At 38.2% G+C, this 18,577-nt stretch overlaps 1 protein-coding gene across 5 annotated transcripts in view; it reads left to right on the plus strand.

Moving 5' to 3' along the window:
- The window catches only part of MRE11 (MRE11 homolog, double strand break repair nuclease), a 72,471-nt gene extending 54,983 nt beyond the window's left edge, over nucleotides 1–17,488 (plus strand). For 4 of the 5 annotated variants that reach the window (XM_070473701.1, XM_070473699.1, XM_070473700.1 and 1 more), the window contains 3 exons: nucleotides 7,463–7,521; nucleotides 9,381–9,448; nucleotides 10,282–14,534. In XM_070473701.1, coding sequence (XP_070329802.1) covers nucleotides 7,463–7,521; nucleotides 9,381–9,448; nucleotides 10,282–10,486 — 332 coding nt within the window. In that variant the 3' untranslated portion in view covers nucleotides 10,487–14,534. Of the gene's footprint in view, nucleotides 1–7,462; nucleotides 7,522–9,380; nucleotides 9,449–10,281; nucleotides 14,535–14,555; nucleotides 14,635–16,732 lie in introns of those variants that run through there. The other variant, XM_020895466.2, reaches the window with a different exon arrangement.
- The last annotated feature ends 1,089 nt before the right edge of the window (nucleotides 17,489–18,577 follow it).

Below are 18,577 nucleotides of genomic sequence, written 5' to 3' on the forward strand. Positions count from 1 at the left end.
TGTCGTCACTGGGGAGTCAAAAACGTTATTGGAATCACAGGATAAATTATATTAATTTAAAAGACCTTTGCCATTCAGGGGGCTATTGAAGAGGGTGAGCTCTAAAATGTAATTTTTCATAGTATCTGATATTAGACAAATCTGATGATTTCCCTTTAATAGAGGGATCACTGAGACATAGAAAAGGCAGTTGGTCAGTGTATCAACAGTGATTAAGAGACAAGGAACTGCTTCTTAACATACTGTTAACTTGCTTTTCTCATGCTGCTTTTGTCCATGTCTGCTGTTAATATAGTCAGTCATGTGAGCTGCATTCAAGGGAAATTATAGTCAGAATTCTGTGCATTGATTTTGTGTATGTGTTGTGTCTGAAAGCTAGCCTCAAACTAAGGGAACCTATTTTTTATGAACGGTTTTGATAATAATGTATAAAAATTTAATGAACTTTTCCTGGTGGCTCAGAGGTTAAAGCATCTGCCTGGGTTCGATTCCTGGATCAAAGATCCCCTGGAGAAGGAAATGGCAACCCACTCCAGTATTCTTGCCTGGAGAATCCCGTGGACGGAGGAGCCTGGTGGGCCCCAGTCCATGGGGTCACAAAGAGTCTGACACGACTGAGTGACTTCACTCACTTCACTTATGAGATCAACAGAAATTGTAAGTCAGATTTGTGAAATTTTATGTTAAAATAGGTGGTGATTTTTTTTTTCTCCTTACCATTCAGAGTATATCCATATGTGTTGTATTTATATTATCTTATTATTGGAGATTAATTTTCGACAGATTGGAGAGTTGGATTAAGATCTTACAAGATGAAATTTATAAAGGGTAAATACATGCTGTATATATGTCCAAAAGGATGGCTGCACAGAGAGGGTTCTGAGAAATATATGATGTTAGCAGGAAACCAAGTGACTTAGGTCACTTAAGGCTGTGCAAAGGTTGATCTAACTGTCTAAATCTGATGGTGCCTGAAAGGCTGCTGCTGAACCGTGAAAGATGCTGGAATTCTTGGCCTCCAGAGGAGAGGAATTCAGTCCAGGGCCAGTGACGAGGCTCAATCACTCAGAGATTTTGTGTGATAAAGTTTTATTAAAGTATAAAAGAGATAGAGAAGGCTTCGAACATAGACATCAGAAGGAAGAGGAAAGAGTGCCTCCCTGCTAGCCTTTAGCTGGATGTTATATAGCTACTAGCAGGCTGCTAACTGGCGAAAGGAAATACCTCAAAACTCAGAGACCAGAACCAGGCGCCTCACCTGCAACATGCATTTTGAGATAACTTTGGCACAAGGTGAGTTGTCCTGGGCCATAAAGGGATTGACATGAATCTTGAAGAAAGGCAGGTTTCCAAGCAAATATATAGTTTCATTAACATAGGTTAGAAGAACAATTGAATGAGTAAAACATGCTTGTTCCTTGAGCCATTATCAGTTATGAGTCTCTTAAGTGAGCTGACTTGAAGAAAGACATAGTTGATTAACATAGCTGAAGAAAAACATTTCCATAAGAAAAACACATTGGTTAGCTCAAGGTTTGAGAAAAGTTCTGGTAGAACCAGGTATTGTCATGGCAACACAGAATTTTAAAAGAAACCTTTTAATTTTGTATAGAGAAGGGAAAAAATCTGATACTTCTTGTTTCCTCCTGCTGCTTAAGAGAGATAAAATCATCTGACACTTGCAGCCTATTTTCTCTCTTTGGAGACCCCTAGCCTTCCTGCCTGTTACCCTCTCAGTGCCTAAAGCAGTATTTATAGAAGTAGTGCTTCTCTACAGCAAGGAAGTTCTCCCTCTGTGCTGATTGGATGTATCATGTCAAGAATACTGTGCTCATCTTTGGAACCATATTTCAAGAAGGATATCAGCCTTATATGATCATTCAAAAGAGAAACCATATAATATTTAAAAAAAAGCTCTTAGAAGGAACTTAGGGTAGCTAACCTGAGAAAAATTGAAATCTTTACATTAATGAAGTTCTATCATGTCAAAGATCAAATAGATGTGATTTGCATAGTCCTAAAAAGAGTGGTTCTAAATCTGTTTTAAGTTATAGATTCTGCAAGCTACGTATCCTGTCTTTAAATAAGTACCCATGCAATTGTATTCCATTTCAAAGGGTTCAGGGATCCCTGAGAAGCCCATCCATGGGCTCTAGGTTAAGAACTGCTCCCCAATGAGGATAGATGGGAAAAGCTAATCACACACACATTTAAATTTATTATATGATAAAAGAGACCTGGAAGACTTAAGAACAATTTCACATACTCCCTGTTTTATAGATGAGGAAATTGAGCTAGATACTTTGCCTTAGGTTGATAAAACCACTGATAGTACTAATAATTTATGAGACAATTACTAATTGTCTGCAACTATAATTACTAATATTTATGAGACAATTACTGGATGCCTGTCAACAGCTCAGTGGAAAGTGAAAGTGTTAGTCACTCAGTCATGTCTGACTCTTTGCTAACCCATGGCCTGTAACCCACCAGATTCTTCTGTCCATGGGATTTTCCAGGCAAGAATACTGGAGTGGGTAGCCATTTCTCCAGGGGATCTTCCTGACCCAGGGATCAAGCCCAGGTCTCCTGCTTTGCAGGCAGACTCTTTACCATCTGCTCAGTAGGGTTGATACTTATATTTTCTGTTTTACAGAAAAGAGAACCAAGGCTTTAAAAAGATAGTTTATCTAAGGTCTCTTGGCTAGTAAATTCTGGAGCCTGAATTGAGCCCACGTTCTTTGGCCTTCAGGACAAATAGTTAACCACTATACTAGTTTCCAGAGTTTGATAAAATTAGAGATTGAGCTAATTGGTTGATTGAGCTGATTGGTTCTCAGTAGTCTTTGCATTATACAGAATAGCCTGTCAATCAACCCAAACTTGGAGTAAGCCGCCTCAGAAGGAAATGAGCTGTGACTCCATCAGAGGAAGTTTTTCAGTATTTTTTGGATTACAGATGACTTTGAAGAAAGGATAAAAACATCAGATCTATTAAATGATTCTTAAAGAACCTTCTTATCAAAAGTTCTGTTGCTATGTTTTTATTCAAGAATTATTCAATACTTGAGTAGAGCCAGCTGAAATCCTTTTGACTGCAGAAGTATATTGTCTCTGTTGCCATTTAAAAAAATGGCATCTAGAAAGATACTGAGACATTCTTAGCAGGTCTAAAATAAAAGCACAGAACGGGAAAGGAAGTGAAAAAAAAAGCACTATAAAGAATCTGGGCTGAGTTCAACATATGAAAAGTTCTGTGACTTTAAATGAGTCACTCACTCTCCTAGTCTGTTCACATGTAAATTGGGACTAATCTTGCCAAATGGGATTATTCTGAAGATTAAAAGCAAAAAACCTGGAAATTTGCTGGCGGTCCACTGATTAGGACTCTCCTGAGGGCCCAGGTTCAATCCATGGTTGGGGAAGTAAGATCCTGCAAGCCAGATGATAGAGTGCCTCTCCGCCCCTCAAAGCGTGGCACATAATAGGCTTTTGTGAAATGTTAATATTAAGAAAGAGAAAGAGAGCTATTATTGAAAAGAGAGGGAGTTAGGAAAGGAGCATGAATAAAATATGAACACTTCCTTGTTAATTGGTTAATGTGCAACCAATTTGGTTAATGTTCAACACAGAGGTATGGGTATTGTAAATTACGTGCCTTTACCTTAACCTAAACTGAGTTTTTTTTATCATAGCTTTGTTCACTTTTGTTTGTTTGTTTGCTTGTTTTTTAAATGAATTTTTTACTTTTGGCTGCATTAGGGCTTCATTGCCATGCACCAGCTTTTTCAGTTGCAACGAGCAGACTTCTTGAGGTGGCTCTTCTTGTTGCAGAGCGCAGGCTGTAGGGCCTGTGGGCTCAGTAGTTGTGGTGCCTGGGTTTGGTTGCTGCCTGGCATGTGGGATCTTCCCAGACCAGGGGTCAAACCCGCATCCCCTGCGTTGGCAGGCGGACTCTTCACTACTGGACCACCAGGAAAGTCCAGGCTTTATTGTTTTATGTTAAGCTTTCCCTGACACCAGTGGACAGAATTAATCACTCAAACTGAGCCTTCAAGTTTCCACTATTCTTATTAAGAAATCAGCTGTTAAAAAAAAGAAAGAAATCAGCTGTTAGTTTAGCTTGTTGCTTTTTTTAAAAGTAGTCCATTTTTTCTCCAGCTAACTGTCTTTGGTGTTCTGCACTTTCACTATGATGAATCTAGATGTTCAATTCTTTTTTCATCCTGCTTAGAATTTATTCAGCTTCATGAAACTGTGAATTGGTGTGTTTTATCACTTCTAGAAATCCTTTGCTGTTATCCCTTCAGGTACTACCTCTATTCTGTTGTTATTCTTCTAAGAATTCAATTAAATAAATATAACCTATTCACTCTGTCCTCCCACTGGGGAGTAGTACTAACTTGCCAGAGTAATTAAAAGTATTAATTATGCATATCTATTACTGAGCACAGCACTTGATAAGAATCCAATCAATGATTGCTGTTGTTATTAATAGTATTAGTGCCAGTGTTTACAATAAGCTTATGAAAATGGATCTTCCATAAATTAGTCTAAATTTGTCTTTTATACAGTTGATTTGGCTCAGTGGTTTTACATTTTGGGTTACATCCAACATTGGGCCTTTTTTTGAAAAATAAAACTGACTTTTTAATACAGTCTGTGACAAAATAACCATGGAGTACTGGCTATAATTGCTGTAACTTTGGGACAAAAGCAACTTTAAAACTAGAGCTTCTGTGTTTGTATTCTAAATGGAGGAATGAAGAGATAAATAAAGGTTCAATTCTATTATAACAAACTACATGGGGTGTAGAGGTTTGTTAATGCATTGGAGTTTTATTGGGAAATGTATTAATAGATATTACATTTATATGTGTGTATATCTATGTATTATATCTATGCCAGCAGCAGTTGTGAATAAGAGTTGACAGCCCATGTTTTTCCACAGAAGTTTCTCTGCAAAGGGTAGTGACTAAGTGAATAAAAGAGCCTCTGTCTTTGCATTTAATTTATCATGGCTACCATTGCGGCTACTCCATCTACTGGTACTAGTGACATCATTTGAATATCTACTCCTATAGTCACTTGCCATAACATTTACATTAACTACCTCTTTTTATCCTTTCAACAATTTTCAGCATGAAGTATTAGTAACACTGCTTTATAGGTAGGGAAACTGAAACTTGAAGAAGCCAAGGAACTTGGCCACAGTCACCCAGCTAGAGAGTCCTCCTAGGTCTAACTCTAAAACCAGAGCTTTTAGCCCCCAGTACAGTATGCATTGCCTTCCTAATAGAACCCAGTGCTTAAATTTCTGGTAATGTTCATTTATCACACAAACACTTATTGGGGATAAAAAGAAAGAAAGGCTCTTGTTTCTTCTGCAAGGAGCTGAGAGCTTGAGGAGTCCATTAGTGAATAATGATTGAGCAGAAATATTTTTTTGGAAGAGTTGCAGTCCCTGGCCCTTTCTCATTCAGTTGCCCTGTCCAGCCTTTGAGTAGAGCAGGATTTGAGGCCGGTAGTAGAGTAGATGGGTAGGAACTCTGCTTCTGTCTTTCTTTTCCCCTCTTAGCTAGACATGCCAGGATTGGGGGTGGAAAAAAGGAGTAAATGGTAGCTTAGAGCTAGGTGGGAAGATTCCTGAGTTTTCTTACTAGGAGAATTTTGGACTTGGTGGGGTTGTTTGAGCATTTGACTTCTTTAAATCCTCTGTCTTTTTAATCTCGTCTTGCCCTGTTGTTTGGCTTTGGGGTTATCTTGGAGGAGACCTTTTTTTTTATGTTAGGAGACTGGTAAGGCTTAGGAGAAACTTAAACCTCTGATTGGCTGTTTAAATTTTTTTCTAGGTTTTTAATATTCTGCACTTAATTCCAGTGTGTGTGGGGTTGGGGAGTGGTTCCCCACACCACCATGCAGTTCTCAGACATCTACTGGGTGTCCTACAAGTCAACTCAATTCTGACACTGACTACCCAGAGACAGCATCAGATTGGGAGCTGGGGAGAGACCCAGCTCCACAAGACTGCCTGCTTCTCTTCAGATGCCAGCCACATGCTGGCATATGGTTGTTCCCATACTTCTGACCAATTGGCCATAAATCAGAGGTTCCCATGACTCCTTCCTTGGATTCAATTTACTTGCTAGAGTGACTCACAGAACACAGGAAACTAGTTTACTTACTAGATTACTGGCTTATTACCAAAGGTATTAAAGATATGAATCAATAGCTGGTTGAAAAGAGGCTTAGGACAAGGTCCAGAACAAAGGAGCTTCTGTCTGTATCAAGTTTGGGGTCTAGGCATGGTGGCGTGTGGAAGCATCCTGATTCATTTCCTCCAGCTCTCTGAACCCCTTCCTTCTGGGTTTTTACCTAGGCCCCATTACATAGGCAAGATTGATAACATTATTGGCTGTTGGTGATTGATTCAACCTCCAGCTTCTCTACGCTCCCCAGAAATCAGTCTGGGGACTGAAATTTCCAACCTTCCCTTCCTAGTTGGCTCCCGGTACCCAACCTCCCTCAGTTGTGGTTCCAAAGTTGCCTTGTTAACATAGTAAAAAACACCTTGATGGCTCTCATCATTTCAGGAGATCAGCGTTTTAGGGGCTCTCTGGATTTCCTGGTGTCTCAGACGGTAAAGAATCTGCCTGCAATGCAGGAGACCCAGGTTCCATTCCTTGGTTGGGAAGATCCCCTGGAGAGGGGAATGGCAACCCACTCCAGTATTCTTGCCTGGAGAATTCTATAGACAGAGGAACCTGGCAGGCTACAGTCTGTGAGGTTGCAAAGAGTCAGACACAACTGAGTGACTGACACTGACTGACTAGGGGCTCTCTGCCAGAAATGTGGATGAAGACCAAATTATATTTCTTACTGTAAAATCATAATATAGTCTTGGGAAGAATAAACTTCATGATTCTAACCAGGTTTACAAAGGTGGAAATGTGAGGATTTGTAGGAAAGTTATTGTGAAACAAAGGATACACTGTTTTCTAGAATTCCCTCTGGACAATTACTTAAATACTGAATATTTTTAACACAGTAGAGGAGAGTAAGGAAGCTCTCACTGGAACAAGTGGCTCCTAATACAGTAAAGCCACAAGGAAAGAGATTGCCAACTGTAAAAGAAGACCTGAGGAGGTTACTTTCACTTATTTGGAATTCAGTCTATTTGGTGATCAGATTTTATGCTTCAGGTATTTTGCTATAAAATATTTTTTACTATAGATGTATTTATGAACACTGCTTATTACTTTATTTGAGTAAATCAGAAAAATCATTTGAGACTGACAGACATATAATTCCATCTCCCTTCAGATTTTAAGAAAGGTTTTATAATTAGTCATCATGAGCTTTTACAGATAAAACTTAGGAAATATTCAGCTAAAGAAGCATGCAGATTTTTCTAAACTATTTTAGGAAAAACATAATGAATGTATCATCTTTTTCATTGTAGCCTTTAAATCTACAAGACAGCAGCCCTCCCGAAATGTTGCTACTAAAAATTATACCGAGGTAAGGAAAAAAGTTCTATAGTTGTTGGCTACTTTATATTTTGTACATTATGATTGTCAATTCTTGCTCTACAGAGTAAATAAAAGAAGAAAAAAATGCAAAATGTTAAAACTGTTGAGAATTTTACTGATCATATAGGCTGAGGGCTTCTAGGAGTTTTTATTTTGTTTTCTGTCTTAAAAAAAAAGTGAATCACCTTGATTGTACATCCATAAATATGTGTCCCCAGTAATAGTTTTAAGAATAATAATGTTGAACCAGAAGGGTCCATGCGTGGAAAACTGTTGCAGAAGATGGGCATTCAGTGCACAGAGACATCTTGTTTCTTGCTGGCGTCCTTTTGTTACTTACATACTCTGGCTGTGTCTTAATGGCTGAAGCTAGACTGAAGACAGATTACAAGGTTTCAGTTTATGGACCTCTGTGTGACTCTAGATTTAACATGAAACTTCTGCTGTTGCTTTGGATTCCAAGGAGAGTCCAAAATTGGCTTGACTCTCCTCTTCCCTCGTTTTGAAAACCCATGTGTCTGTCTCACTTTTCAAGCACCATTCCTGGCTTCTGCCTCTGAGTGCCCCCTCCCCCCGCCCCCAGATATAATAATCAAAATTGCCTCCAGACATGCCAGACGTTTCTGGAATGGGAGTAGGGGTTAAAAATCACACCAAGCTGAGAGTCACTGCTCTCTATCCTACCACCCTAACAACGTTAAATTCATCCCTTCCTGGTCTCTTCGAGCGGGTGATGTGGCTGACCTCCTCCTCTTCCATAAAACTTCTCCGTCCTGCTCCTACTATTGCTCTTTTATCTCTCTTAATTCCATTTTTTTTTTCACCTCTTCTTCCTATTATACAACTACCTCTGAGTGTACTGGTCCTTTTATCCTGACCTCTATTTTGTTATTCCTAGTCAGCTGTTGCCCTCTATTATAGCTTCATATGTGAAAACAAACAAAATTTTCATCATGTCTACAAGGAAGCTTCCCTTCTAGATTTTTCTTTTATAATGGAAGAATATAAGTTCAAGAAGAGTTAAGTCATGGCAAACTAACTTTTTCTTTCAATTTTTTAAATTGGGGTTACATAGTGGTGGTTTCGAGGGATGCTGAAGGTGTTAGATTCCTTCAAGGTATATAAGACAATCTTCTGATAGTTTAATGGACAAAAATATTGTCTGGATTCATAGCTGATTAGACAGCTTCATTTACTGGTTTTTGAATAATAGTTCAGTGTTAACCTATTGAGGGAGTGGATCTCAAGTGCTGTTTTTTTTCACTGTTTTGTCTTTGACTTTATCAGTTAGATGAAGACAGAGCAAATGTGTGTATTAATTGTCAAGATAACAGAAAATATAAAATAGGTAGTATTTTGGATTATAGAATCAAGAATCACAAATATCTTTAGTGAGGCTTAAAGGCAACAAGTGGTATTTAACAGGGATAAATGTAACAGAAAAACAGATATCCATTACTTCCCACACAGCCTTATATACCTCATTTTTAATTGGAGATGAAACACCAATGGTCTTTCATTTCAAACCCAGGAAAATCGCAGGGCACTGTCTGCACATGACCCTATGTGAGTTATTCACCAGTCTAGGTACATGTTCCTGTAGGTACCCAGGCTGCCATGGTACAGGATAGAACTGAGCTCACATATTATACAGAAAGCCATACACAAAATGAAGAGTTGTCTTGGGGGGAGGTCAGGCAGAACTTTAGGTTTTATGGATGCTGCTCACATGGTTTCTGCCTCCTTTTTTGTAAATTTTTATAAAAGTATGTATTTTTAGAATATTGAATGCATTTTTATTCTAATTTTCCATCCCCACAAAGACTATTTGCTGTTTCTCCCTCTTAGGTGATTGAGGTGGATGAGTCAGATACCGAAGAAGACATTTTTCTGACCACATTCAAAACTGATCAAAGGTAGGTGCAAAAATAAACATCTGAAAAAATTAAAAATTATCCAGAATTCTCCTTATACATTTTTCTAAGTCATGGAAACCTAATAGATTCATTTTCAACTAGTGATGTATATGTTGTTGCTGTTTAGTCACTAAGTCATGTCTGACACTTTGCAACCCCATGGACTAAGTTTCTCTGTCTATGGAATTCTCACAAGAATACTGGAGTGGGATCGCCACGCACTCCAGGGGATCTTCCCAACCCAGGGATCACACCGCCACCTCCTGCATTGCAGGCAGATTCTTCACCACTGAGCCACCTGGGAAGCAGTCATGTATATATAGAAAAGAAGAATAGACCAGGGGCTAGTTCATAGAGCTGATGCATCCTTATTACAAGTATTTTCAGTGACAGTTTGAATAACTTGTCATTCATTTCGTTTTGCCTTTATTACCCAGTGATTTTCTTGTTAGAAACAGTACTCTAACAAGCTTTGTATTTTGTTAATATTCAGTTTCAGCTTTTAGCACTTCCTGTATGTCAGGCAGCATTCTAAGCCTTTCCATATGAATTAGCTTGTTTGCTGCTTACAGTAACTCCAGGAGGTAAATGTATTTATAACTCTGTTTTCCTCCCTTTTGCCTTTGAAGAAAGTGAGGCGTGGTAGTTTAAATAGCTTACCTGAGGTCACCAGCTAGTCATGGACCAGGCATTCTGCTTCAGGACTCACCTCTGCCATTGCTGCTTCTTTTATTTAATTTTATTGAAATATTAATTGATTTACAGTGTTGTGTTATTTTCTGCTGTACAGCAGAGTAGTTCAGTTATACATATATATACATTCTTTTTCACAGTCTTTCCCATTTTGGTTTATCCCAGGATATTGAATATTGTTCCCTGTGCTATTGCAGTAAGTCCATGTTGTTTATCCATTCTGTATATAATAGTTTGCATCTGCTAATTCCAGATTCCCAGTCTATCCGGCTCCCACTCTTCTCCCCCTTGACTAGCACAAGTCTTTTCTCTGTGTCTGTAACTCTGTTTTTGTTTTGTAGATAAGTTCATTTGTGTTGTATTTTAGATTCCACATATAAGTGATAGCATATGGTATTTGTCTTCCTCATTCAGACTTACTTTGCTTATTATGATAATCTCTAGGTTCATCCTCTGCTGTTGCTTCTTAACATAATAGATTAAACTCTCAGACCTCTGTGCTTGTAATAAGAGTCATTTAAATGACAAGAGACAATTTAGAAAGTAACATTTTGGCAAGAAATCTGAAATCAGCCTTGGCAGGTTTGTGTTCCTAATGACAGCAACTGGGTGACACGATTTAGGTTGTTTGGGGGAAATTATTTAGTAATAGCATGGTATGTATATTTATTTCGGTCATAATTGGAAGTATTAAGCTCTACCACTTACTGAGTATGGGCTGTGTACAAGTTTCTTCTATGCCTCAGTGTCCTCATTTGTAAAATGAAGACAAGAATATTCATCTCCAAGGGTTATTATGAGGCTTAGAAGTGTTAATGTTAGTGAAGTGCTAAGTACAGTACTGACATAGCTTATGGTGAACGGTGCCAGATTTGTGGTCTCCAAAGGAGAAGATTTAACTCTGGGACCAAAGACGCAGTCTCAGTCACTCAGAGCTTTGTGTAGCAGAGATTTTATTAAAGTGAAAATGATAGAAAAATGTTCTAGCAAAAGGCACAGGAAGGGGGTAAAAGAGTATCTGCCTTGCTAGTTTAAGCAAATCATTAAATATATAAAAGCATTATGTACTTTTCAACTGGCTGTTGAGGATAGATAAAAAGAATGCCTCAAGACTGTGAAAGTTTTGTCAGACCTCTTTTCCCACAGCATACATCTTGAGCTTAAAAAAATGCATGTCCTTGAGCAAGAGATAGGGCTTACAAGGCCTACGTGGCTAAGGCAAAAGAATGTGAAAAAGAGTGTTCACCTCCTCCTTAAAGGGGCCTTAGACTCCCTATCAACCTGCTTAAGTTAACGCTGTCAGTACTTGGCACAAAGTAACACCTCTATAAGGAAGAACAGGCTAGGGAAATAGAACGAGAATAACAGGAAGAATGGTAGGCAGTGAAAGCACTAATATTCTGGTGGTTAACCTGAAAAAGGAAAGAACTTTGAGCTGTAAAACTCCCTTCTGCTGGATAGGCAGTGGTGGTCCACCCACTTTGCCTTGAAAAGATTGCAGCGAACTCTACCTTGTTGTGGACTTCATGGTGACTCAGACGGTAAAGAATCTGCCTGCAGTGCGGGGGACCTGGGTTCAATTCCTGTGTCTGGAAGATCACTTGGAGAAGGGAATGGCAATCCACTCCAGTGTTCTTGCCCGGAGAAGTCCATGGACAAAGGAACTTGGCAGGCTACAGTCCATGGGGTCGCAATGAATCGGATACAACTGAGTGACTAACTCTAGCTTGTTGTACCGGGAATAAGAGGACCCTTCCAGATTTGATACACCCTCATCTTAAAGCTACGAGGAAGAGAAGACCTGGTCCCATCAGGCCAGGGGAAAAGGAGAGATGGAGGGGATTCTATTAAACCTCACAGTGTGGGGAACTGACATTTTGGGGGCACCTTTTATGTGCCAAGGCCAATTTAACATGTTATCTTATGCTTGTGACAGTGCTACAACTGACATAATTGGCCGAACATCTCTAGACAGGAATTCTGACCTGTGGCTCCAAATTATATCTGTGCAAAAATAAAGAAGACTTAGAGCTCCTGCACACAATTTAATACACCCTCTCTGCCTTAAAGCTCATCAAATTAAACTTCCTTTTTTTTTTTTTTGTCATTCAGGACAAAAGCCATTTATTTATTTGGCCTAGCAGTCAAAGCAATATAGCCATTCTTTCTTTCCAGCACTGATTTCTAAGGATAGGGGACCTCTTATAGACTAGATCTGTCGGTCTGTGGGGTCCTCTGGTGTAGAATTAGGGGCTCCTGCTATGATCACATGAGCCAGCGTCTGGCATAGATGTCTGGGCACCATTGGTTATTTGTCTGGCTAGACAGCAGCAGGCAGAGAGTCAGGTCTCAAGTGGATGCTTCTTTCTTAACTTTCCACTTTCCCTAGCTCCCGCATCCACAATGCCTCGCCTGCCCTGGTGGGCTTCGGCTTTATGCTCTTGATGCTCTGTCTTCCTGTCACAGATGGAAACCAGTCAACAATGACCAGTTCCAGCTTAGGTCAAATACAGAGAGGTAGGGGCATCCCAGTTGGATCAGTTGATGAGTTCCTTGATCTTTTGTCTCTGAAGCTGTGTTACCCTTCCAGTTGCTGGTCACATCCTCCTTTACATCTGTGCCTGAGAACCTGTGGATTTTTCTGTTTCCTTCTGACACAAGACCTCTTGTTTCAAACAGTTTGTCCAGACAAGACCTTCAGTTCTTTTGCTATAGTAACATTCCAAAGCGTGGTAATAAATCATTGGCTAGGAATTCACAAACACTGATTTCATTTGTGACAGGAGCTGGCCACCTTTTTCTTAAAGGGTTAGGTAGTAAATATTTTAGGCTTTGTGGGCCAGGAGACAATATTGGGGCTATTATGTAGGTACTTAAACAACCTTTAAATGTACCCATTTCAAAAGGTGAAGACCATTCTTAGCTCACATCTGTGGGCAACAGGTAGGCTGGATTTGGCTTGCTAACCAAGATTGCTGTCCCCTGTTCTAAGATAACTTAAAATTTTTGTTAGTAAAAAGACAAGAATATGAATTCCATTACTACAAGTTAAGCTTCATGAAAGCAGATTCCTGATTATCTTGCTGACTGATATTTCCCAGGGCCTATCATTTAGTACTTGGCAAGGATCAAGTACTAAATAAATATTTGCTATTCGATTTGTATAGAACATAGATAATATTAACTGAGGCAACCCTAGAAAGCGGTGAGGCTTTTCCAATATCCTTTTATGGAAACATAGCTGATAGTTGGGTTAAAATATTTCAATGTTGCCATAATTTTGAGGAGTAGAGGATAGTAGTAGATACCCGTTAATATGTGCTAAGAACTAAGATAATATAAGCAAACATCAGTGAGGTGCTTCATACATGTCAGGCACTGATTGAAGTGTTTAGGTATATTAACACATTTAATCTTTTTTTAAGTGGCTATTGCTTTTTATTTTTATTTTTGAAATTAATTTTTATTGGAGTATAATGACAATGCTGTGCTAGGTTCTACTGTAGAGCAAAATGAGTCAGCCATACGTATACGTATATTCCCTCACTTTGGGATTTTCTTCCCGTTCAGGTCACTGCAGTGCAGTAAGTAGAGTTCCCTGTGCTACATAGTATGTTCTCATTAGTTATCCATTTTACAGATAGTGTCAATAGTGTATGGGCTTCCCTGGTGGCTCAAAGGGAAAGAATCCACCAGCCAATGGAAGATCCCCTGGAGAAGGAAATGGCAACCCACTCCAGTATTCTTGCCTGAAAAATCCCATAGACAGAGGAGCCTGGAGGGCTTCATGCCATGGGGTGACAAAGAGTCAGACATGACTTGATGTCTAACCAGCTACAACATAAAGAGTACATATACGTCAACGCAGTCTCTCAGTTCCTCCCCCTCCTCCCCCTCCCCCTTTGCTGTTTGTATGTTTGTTCTCTGTGTCTGTCTCTATTCCTGCTTTGCAAATAGGTTCTTCTCTCCCATTTTTCTAGATTCTACATGTGTGCATTAATGCAAGATAATTGTTTTTCTCTCTCTGACTTACTTTACCCTGTATGACAGTTCTCTAGGTCCATCCACATCTCTACAAATGACCCAGTTTCATTCCTTTTTATGGCTAACACTTTTAATCTCTAAAAAAAGTATTATTACCCTCGTTTCATATCTGAGGAGATTGTGGCACAGAGGCTGAGTACCTTGCTGAAAGCCATGTAACTTGTAAAGGGCAGAACTGGAATTCAGCCCTTGACCTTAAAGTGCTTTTCCTCACACACCTCTGAGCTTTTACTGCCTCTAATGCAGCTCGAAGAGAAGGTACTAGCTTTTTTTATTTATGTCTACTACTAAAATGAAAAATTTGGCAAGAAAGGCTCCTGTGATGAATTTTTGGTTCATCTTCTCTGTTTTTTCTCCTATTTTGCCTCAGAGGCTCGAGTACTTCATCATCAAGCAAACCCATGTCCCAGAGCCAGATCTCCAAAGGGGTCGACTTTGAATCAGATGAGGTAATAAAGTACTAAGTTAAATCTTAAATTACAGTAATTTAAGTGTTTATAAAATCTGAATAGGAACTGCTAAGCTAGTTGCTGAAAATTATTTCTGAATATAGTTTCATTGATCACCTTCCTTGGAACCATAGTTAATGTGGAATCAATGAGAGGCCTCTGTTGAATGCCTGTCAGTGGAAGTGTCTCAGACGTGAAAGGCCTGAAATTTAACATCTAATATTCACTCAGCTCTTATTTAACCCACCGAGTTAACAGTAGGATCAGAATAGTTTTTTTTTTAAGCTTTTGTTGTTTATGTTTGGAGAAATAGCGGTGATAATATCATAGAAGTTTTTAATGTTACTTTTTAATAGAATGTTTATTAAATCCTCATTATATGCTCTACACATTTCCTATACAAGGGTACATGGTGGTAGTTTTCAACTATGGTAGAAACATGAACATAAAACTTACCATCTCAACCTGTTTTAAGTGTACAATTATCAATAGTTCACTAGTGTTAAGTATATTCTCATTGTTGTGCAACAACCTCCAGAACCTGTGCATCTTCCAGAACCAAAAATCTATACCCATTGAACCACATCTTCCCATTTCCCCTCTCCTCAGCCCCTGGCAACCACTCTAGTGTCCTTATGATTTTGACTGCTCTGACACTTCAGATCAGTGGGATTATTCAGTACTCGTCTTTTTCTGCCTGACTTGTTTCACTGAGCACAGTGTGCTCCAGGTTTATCCCCATTGCAGCATGTGACTCATGCCTCTGCTTTTGAGCTTCGCCTGCTGCTGTCATGTTCCCTGTGTCCCAGATGTGGTTTTGAAACAGCTTGAAGAGAGACTCCCCAGAACTCGGGCTACAGAGAAAAATGGCAACATGAACTCATACAGTCTGTCTATTAAATACTAACGTGTTGCCTCCAGGAGAGAAGTGAGCAATTGTTGATGCATTTGCAGAGCATCTAGATACACATATGATTATATGTTACTTAAAAAGTTTCGTATACTTCAAGTTAACTGCAAAGGAGAACTATTAGCAAATTCTCTACTATAATTTGGATTTAACTCTCCTTTATAAATCAGTTCTGCCTTTTATGGTAGCAGAAAATGAATCAATAAGTGAGAGCGAATTTGTATTTCTCAAGACATCCACATATCACTAGAGATAGCTAACTTGTTAAACATTTGAATGTGTTAATGTCACCAACGGAGCCTAACACCAAATAGTTATTCCCTTTTAGTAATATCTTAAATATAAACAAGAACTTTACAGATTTGCTTTCTCTTTTGAATATTTAGTTATAAAATATATAATCATTGATTTATGTAATCTGCATTAGATCATGTATTTGGGGCTTATTTTAGGTTTGTTAGTTTTCATTCTCTCTAAATTCTTAGCAAACATCTGATATTCTTGCCTATTAATACTGTACGTGTAATTAACAACCCAGGAGCATAGGAACTCATTGAAACTGAAATAGCCCGTCTACTTCTTTCTCCAAAAAAATATTTGAAAGATCGCTTTGCTAGATTGTTTCTTGCATCATTCTGAGAGTAGTGATCTATTTCTGGCATTAAATGGGTAGTGGGAATAAAAGTTGCAGTTATTTCTAAATTACATCATTTTACTTTATTTTTTTGGCTTTCAGTTTCTAGAACATCAGATATATCAGTTATAAAATGCAAATTGGAAAAAAAACCTGTTTAAAAACCTAATAAAAATGACTTGAATAGTATTTATTTTTTGGCTTTCCCATACCTTATTTGCTTTTAGTAGGATGAATAACTGAGAGAAATATATTGATATATGTTGTGGGTGTGTATATACACACTCACATAGAGCAGGATAAATTTTTATTTTTAATGCTTGCTAAAAATTCAATTGAGCTTATTTATTTTGACAGTGAAATGGCTACTAAGGAAGGGAGAAAGAGAAAAAAAACTGACAGTTTGTATTTATGAAGGAAGTAGAAACATGAAAGCCTACCGGATGTGAAAGGAGAAGATAGCTCTTACTGGCATTGTTTGCCCATAAGCACTTCTGTCTTATCTCAGTGAAGCATGGAACAATCACTAATTTTACATTTGGATGTCGTTTCAGGACGATGACGATCCTTTTACGAACCTTAGTTGTTTAAGAAGAAACAGAAGATAATATATTTAATGGCAGTTTGAAGTTTTCAAGATTCAGGAAAAATTGAAATGTTGCAGGCTAATAGTTTACCAGTTGAAAATTTTTTTAGTATTGCTGTTAACTGAAGAATATGAATCATTCTTGCTTACACAGAGATGGAGAAACTAATGTATAAAAATTTGTGTCTTTTAATATTATTTCCTGACCATGACTCCCCTGTCTGAGAAACTTCCCAGTTCAAAGGCATATAGAGTAGCATTGGTTCTCCTTATTTTTTAATCTGGTGTTAATGTTAACTGTTTTATAAATGCTCTGTAAAACTTAGAAGGTTATTTTCCTGACATAGAATAGTTTACTTATACTGAGTGAGAGCTTTGTGTAAATATCATTCTTGAATAAGGACTAAAATAAATCTGCCATTGTACATTTCTGCTTTATAATCAAAGATTGTGTCAGTATTTTAAGGTGGTGACATTTAGCCAGAATTGAGGAAGAGAGCTTTACCCCTTTTTATAATTTTAGTAATTTCTAGACATCCTGGATTTCCTGCACGTAAAACAGTTTATATGAAACAGTGCCTAAGCTCACTGTTACTCAGTATGTGTTCTTTTTCAATATATGTTCTTTTTCTAATGCTTGTGATGGAATCAGCCAGAGACTTTGAATGATTACATATATTCTGTACTTTGAATAATTAGATAAAAGTTGGTATCAAAAAATAAAGTCTGTCAGAGTTATCATTTCTTATTCCAGTTGTAGCAAAGATTCTAAAAGATTGTGCTTCCATTGAATGGTAGTAATTTCCTGCATTATTTTCCAGTATTAAAGTTTCTCTCTCTTCCTTGTCTATTTCTAAGAGGAAAGGGTTAAAACAGTTTAACCATATTTTTTTAGAAATATTGAATCTTTTTTTTTTAGATAGACTTGTCAGTTGACCCTAATGGTTATATTAGATTAACAATGAAGTATCACTTCTGTGGAGTATCAGTGCTAAGACTCCTCATTATTAATATTTTATCTTAACATTGGGCATGAGCAATTCCAAAATCTTAGAGAAGCAGCTTCTGTTACTTTTTCTTACTTGTAAGTAAGAAAGGAGAAAATGGCTTTTACTCCTTCCTAGAGGGACCTAAGAATTTGACCTCTTCAGATTTAAGTTCATAACCCCATTTTTCTTTTTAAAACTGTTAAAAGACCCTGTGAGAGTGTTCTTTTCATCTTACAATGCAGCTATTTATTCAAAACTCCTGAAGGAAGTTATTGATCTTGGTGGTACAACAGCCTGACATTTCTTCATAGGTAGAAACAAACACTAGATGGAGCAATAGTCCTGATCTTTGGTATATTCATACCTATAATGTGTCAGACTCCAAAAGACAGCATTAGCTTAGTGGCTGGCCTCTATATCACAGCAGTTTGAAAGGGCCTAAGTCAAGAATTGCAATGTAGCCCTAGTTTTTTAAAAAATATTTTCTGTACTTCATTTGGGTATAGGATTATTTTAGTAGGTAGCATCAACTCAGCAGAAGGCCTTGTCCTATGAAATACTCTCCAGCACATCTACTCCCGTCTTTTATATTCTCAGTATTTGAATGAAGCAAAGATGAGATGCTTTCCACAGTGGGATGGAAGCTGGTTTGGGAGGCAGTCTTTAGGAAGAGTCAGCCAATGACTCTTCTCACCTGCCAATCGGATGTGTTCAGGTGGGGGTCATAGTAAGGGACATCACTAATGCAACCTGATAGGTTCCTGAGAAGAAGAGTAAGGACTTCTTCCTTTCTGCAAACTGCTCTATGGTATGAAAGAGGTACT

This window comes from Odocoileus virginianus, chromosome 10, assembly GCF_023699985.2.
Source record: "Odocoileus virginianus isolate 20LAN1187 ecotype Illinois chromosome 10, Ovbor_1.2, whole genome shotgun sequence".
Lineage (NCBI taxonomy): Eukaryota > Metazoa > Chordata > Mammalia > Artiodactyla > Cervidae > Odocoileus > Odocoileus virginianus.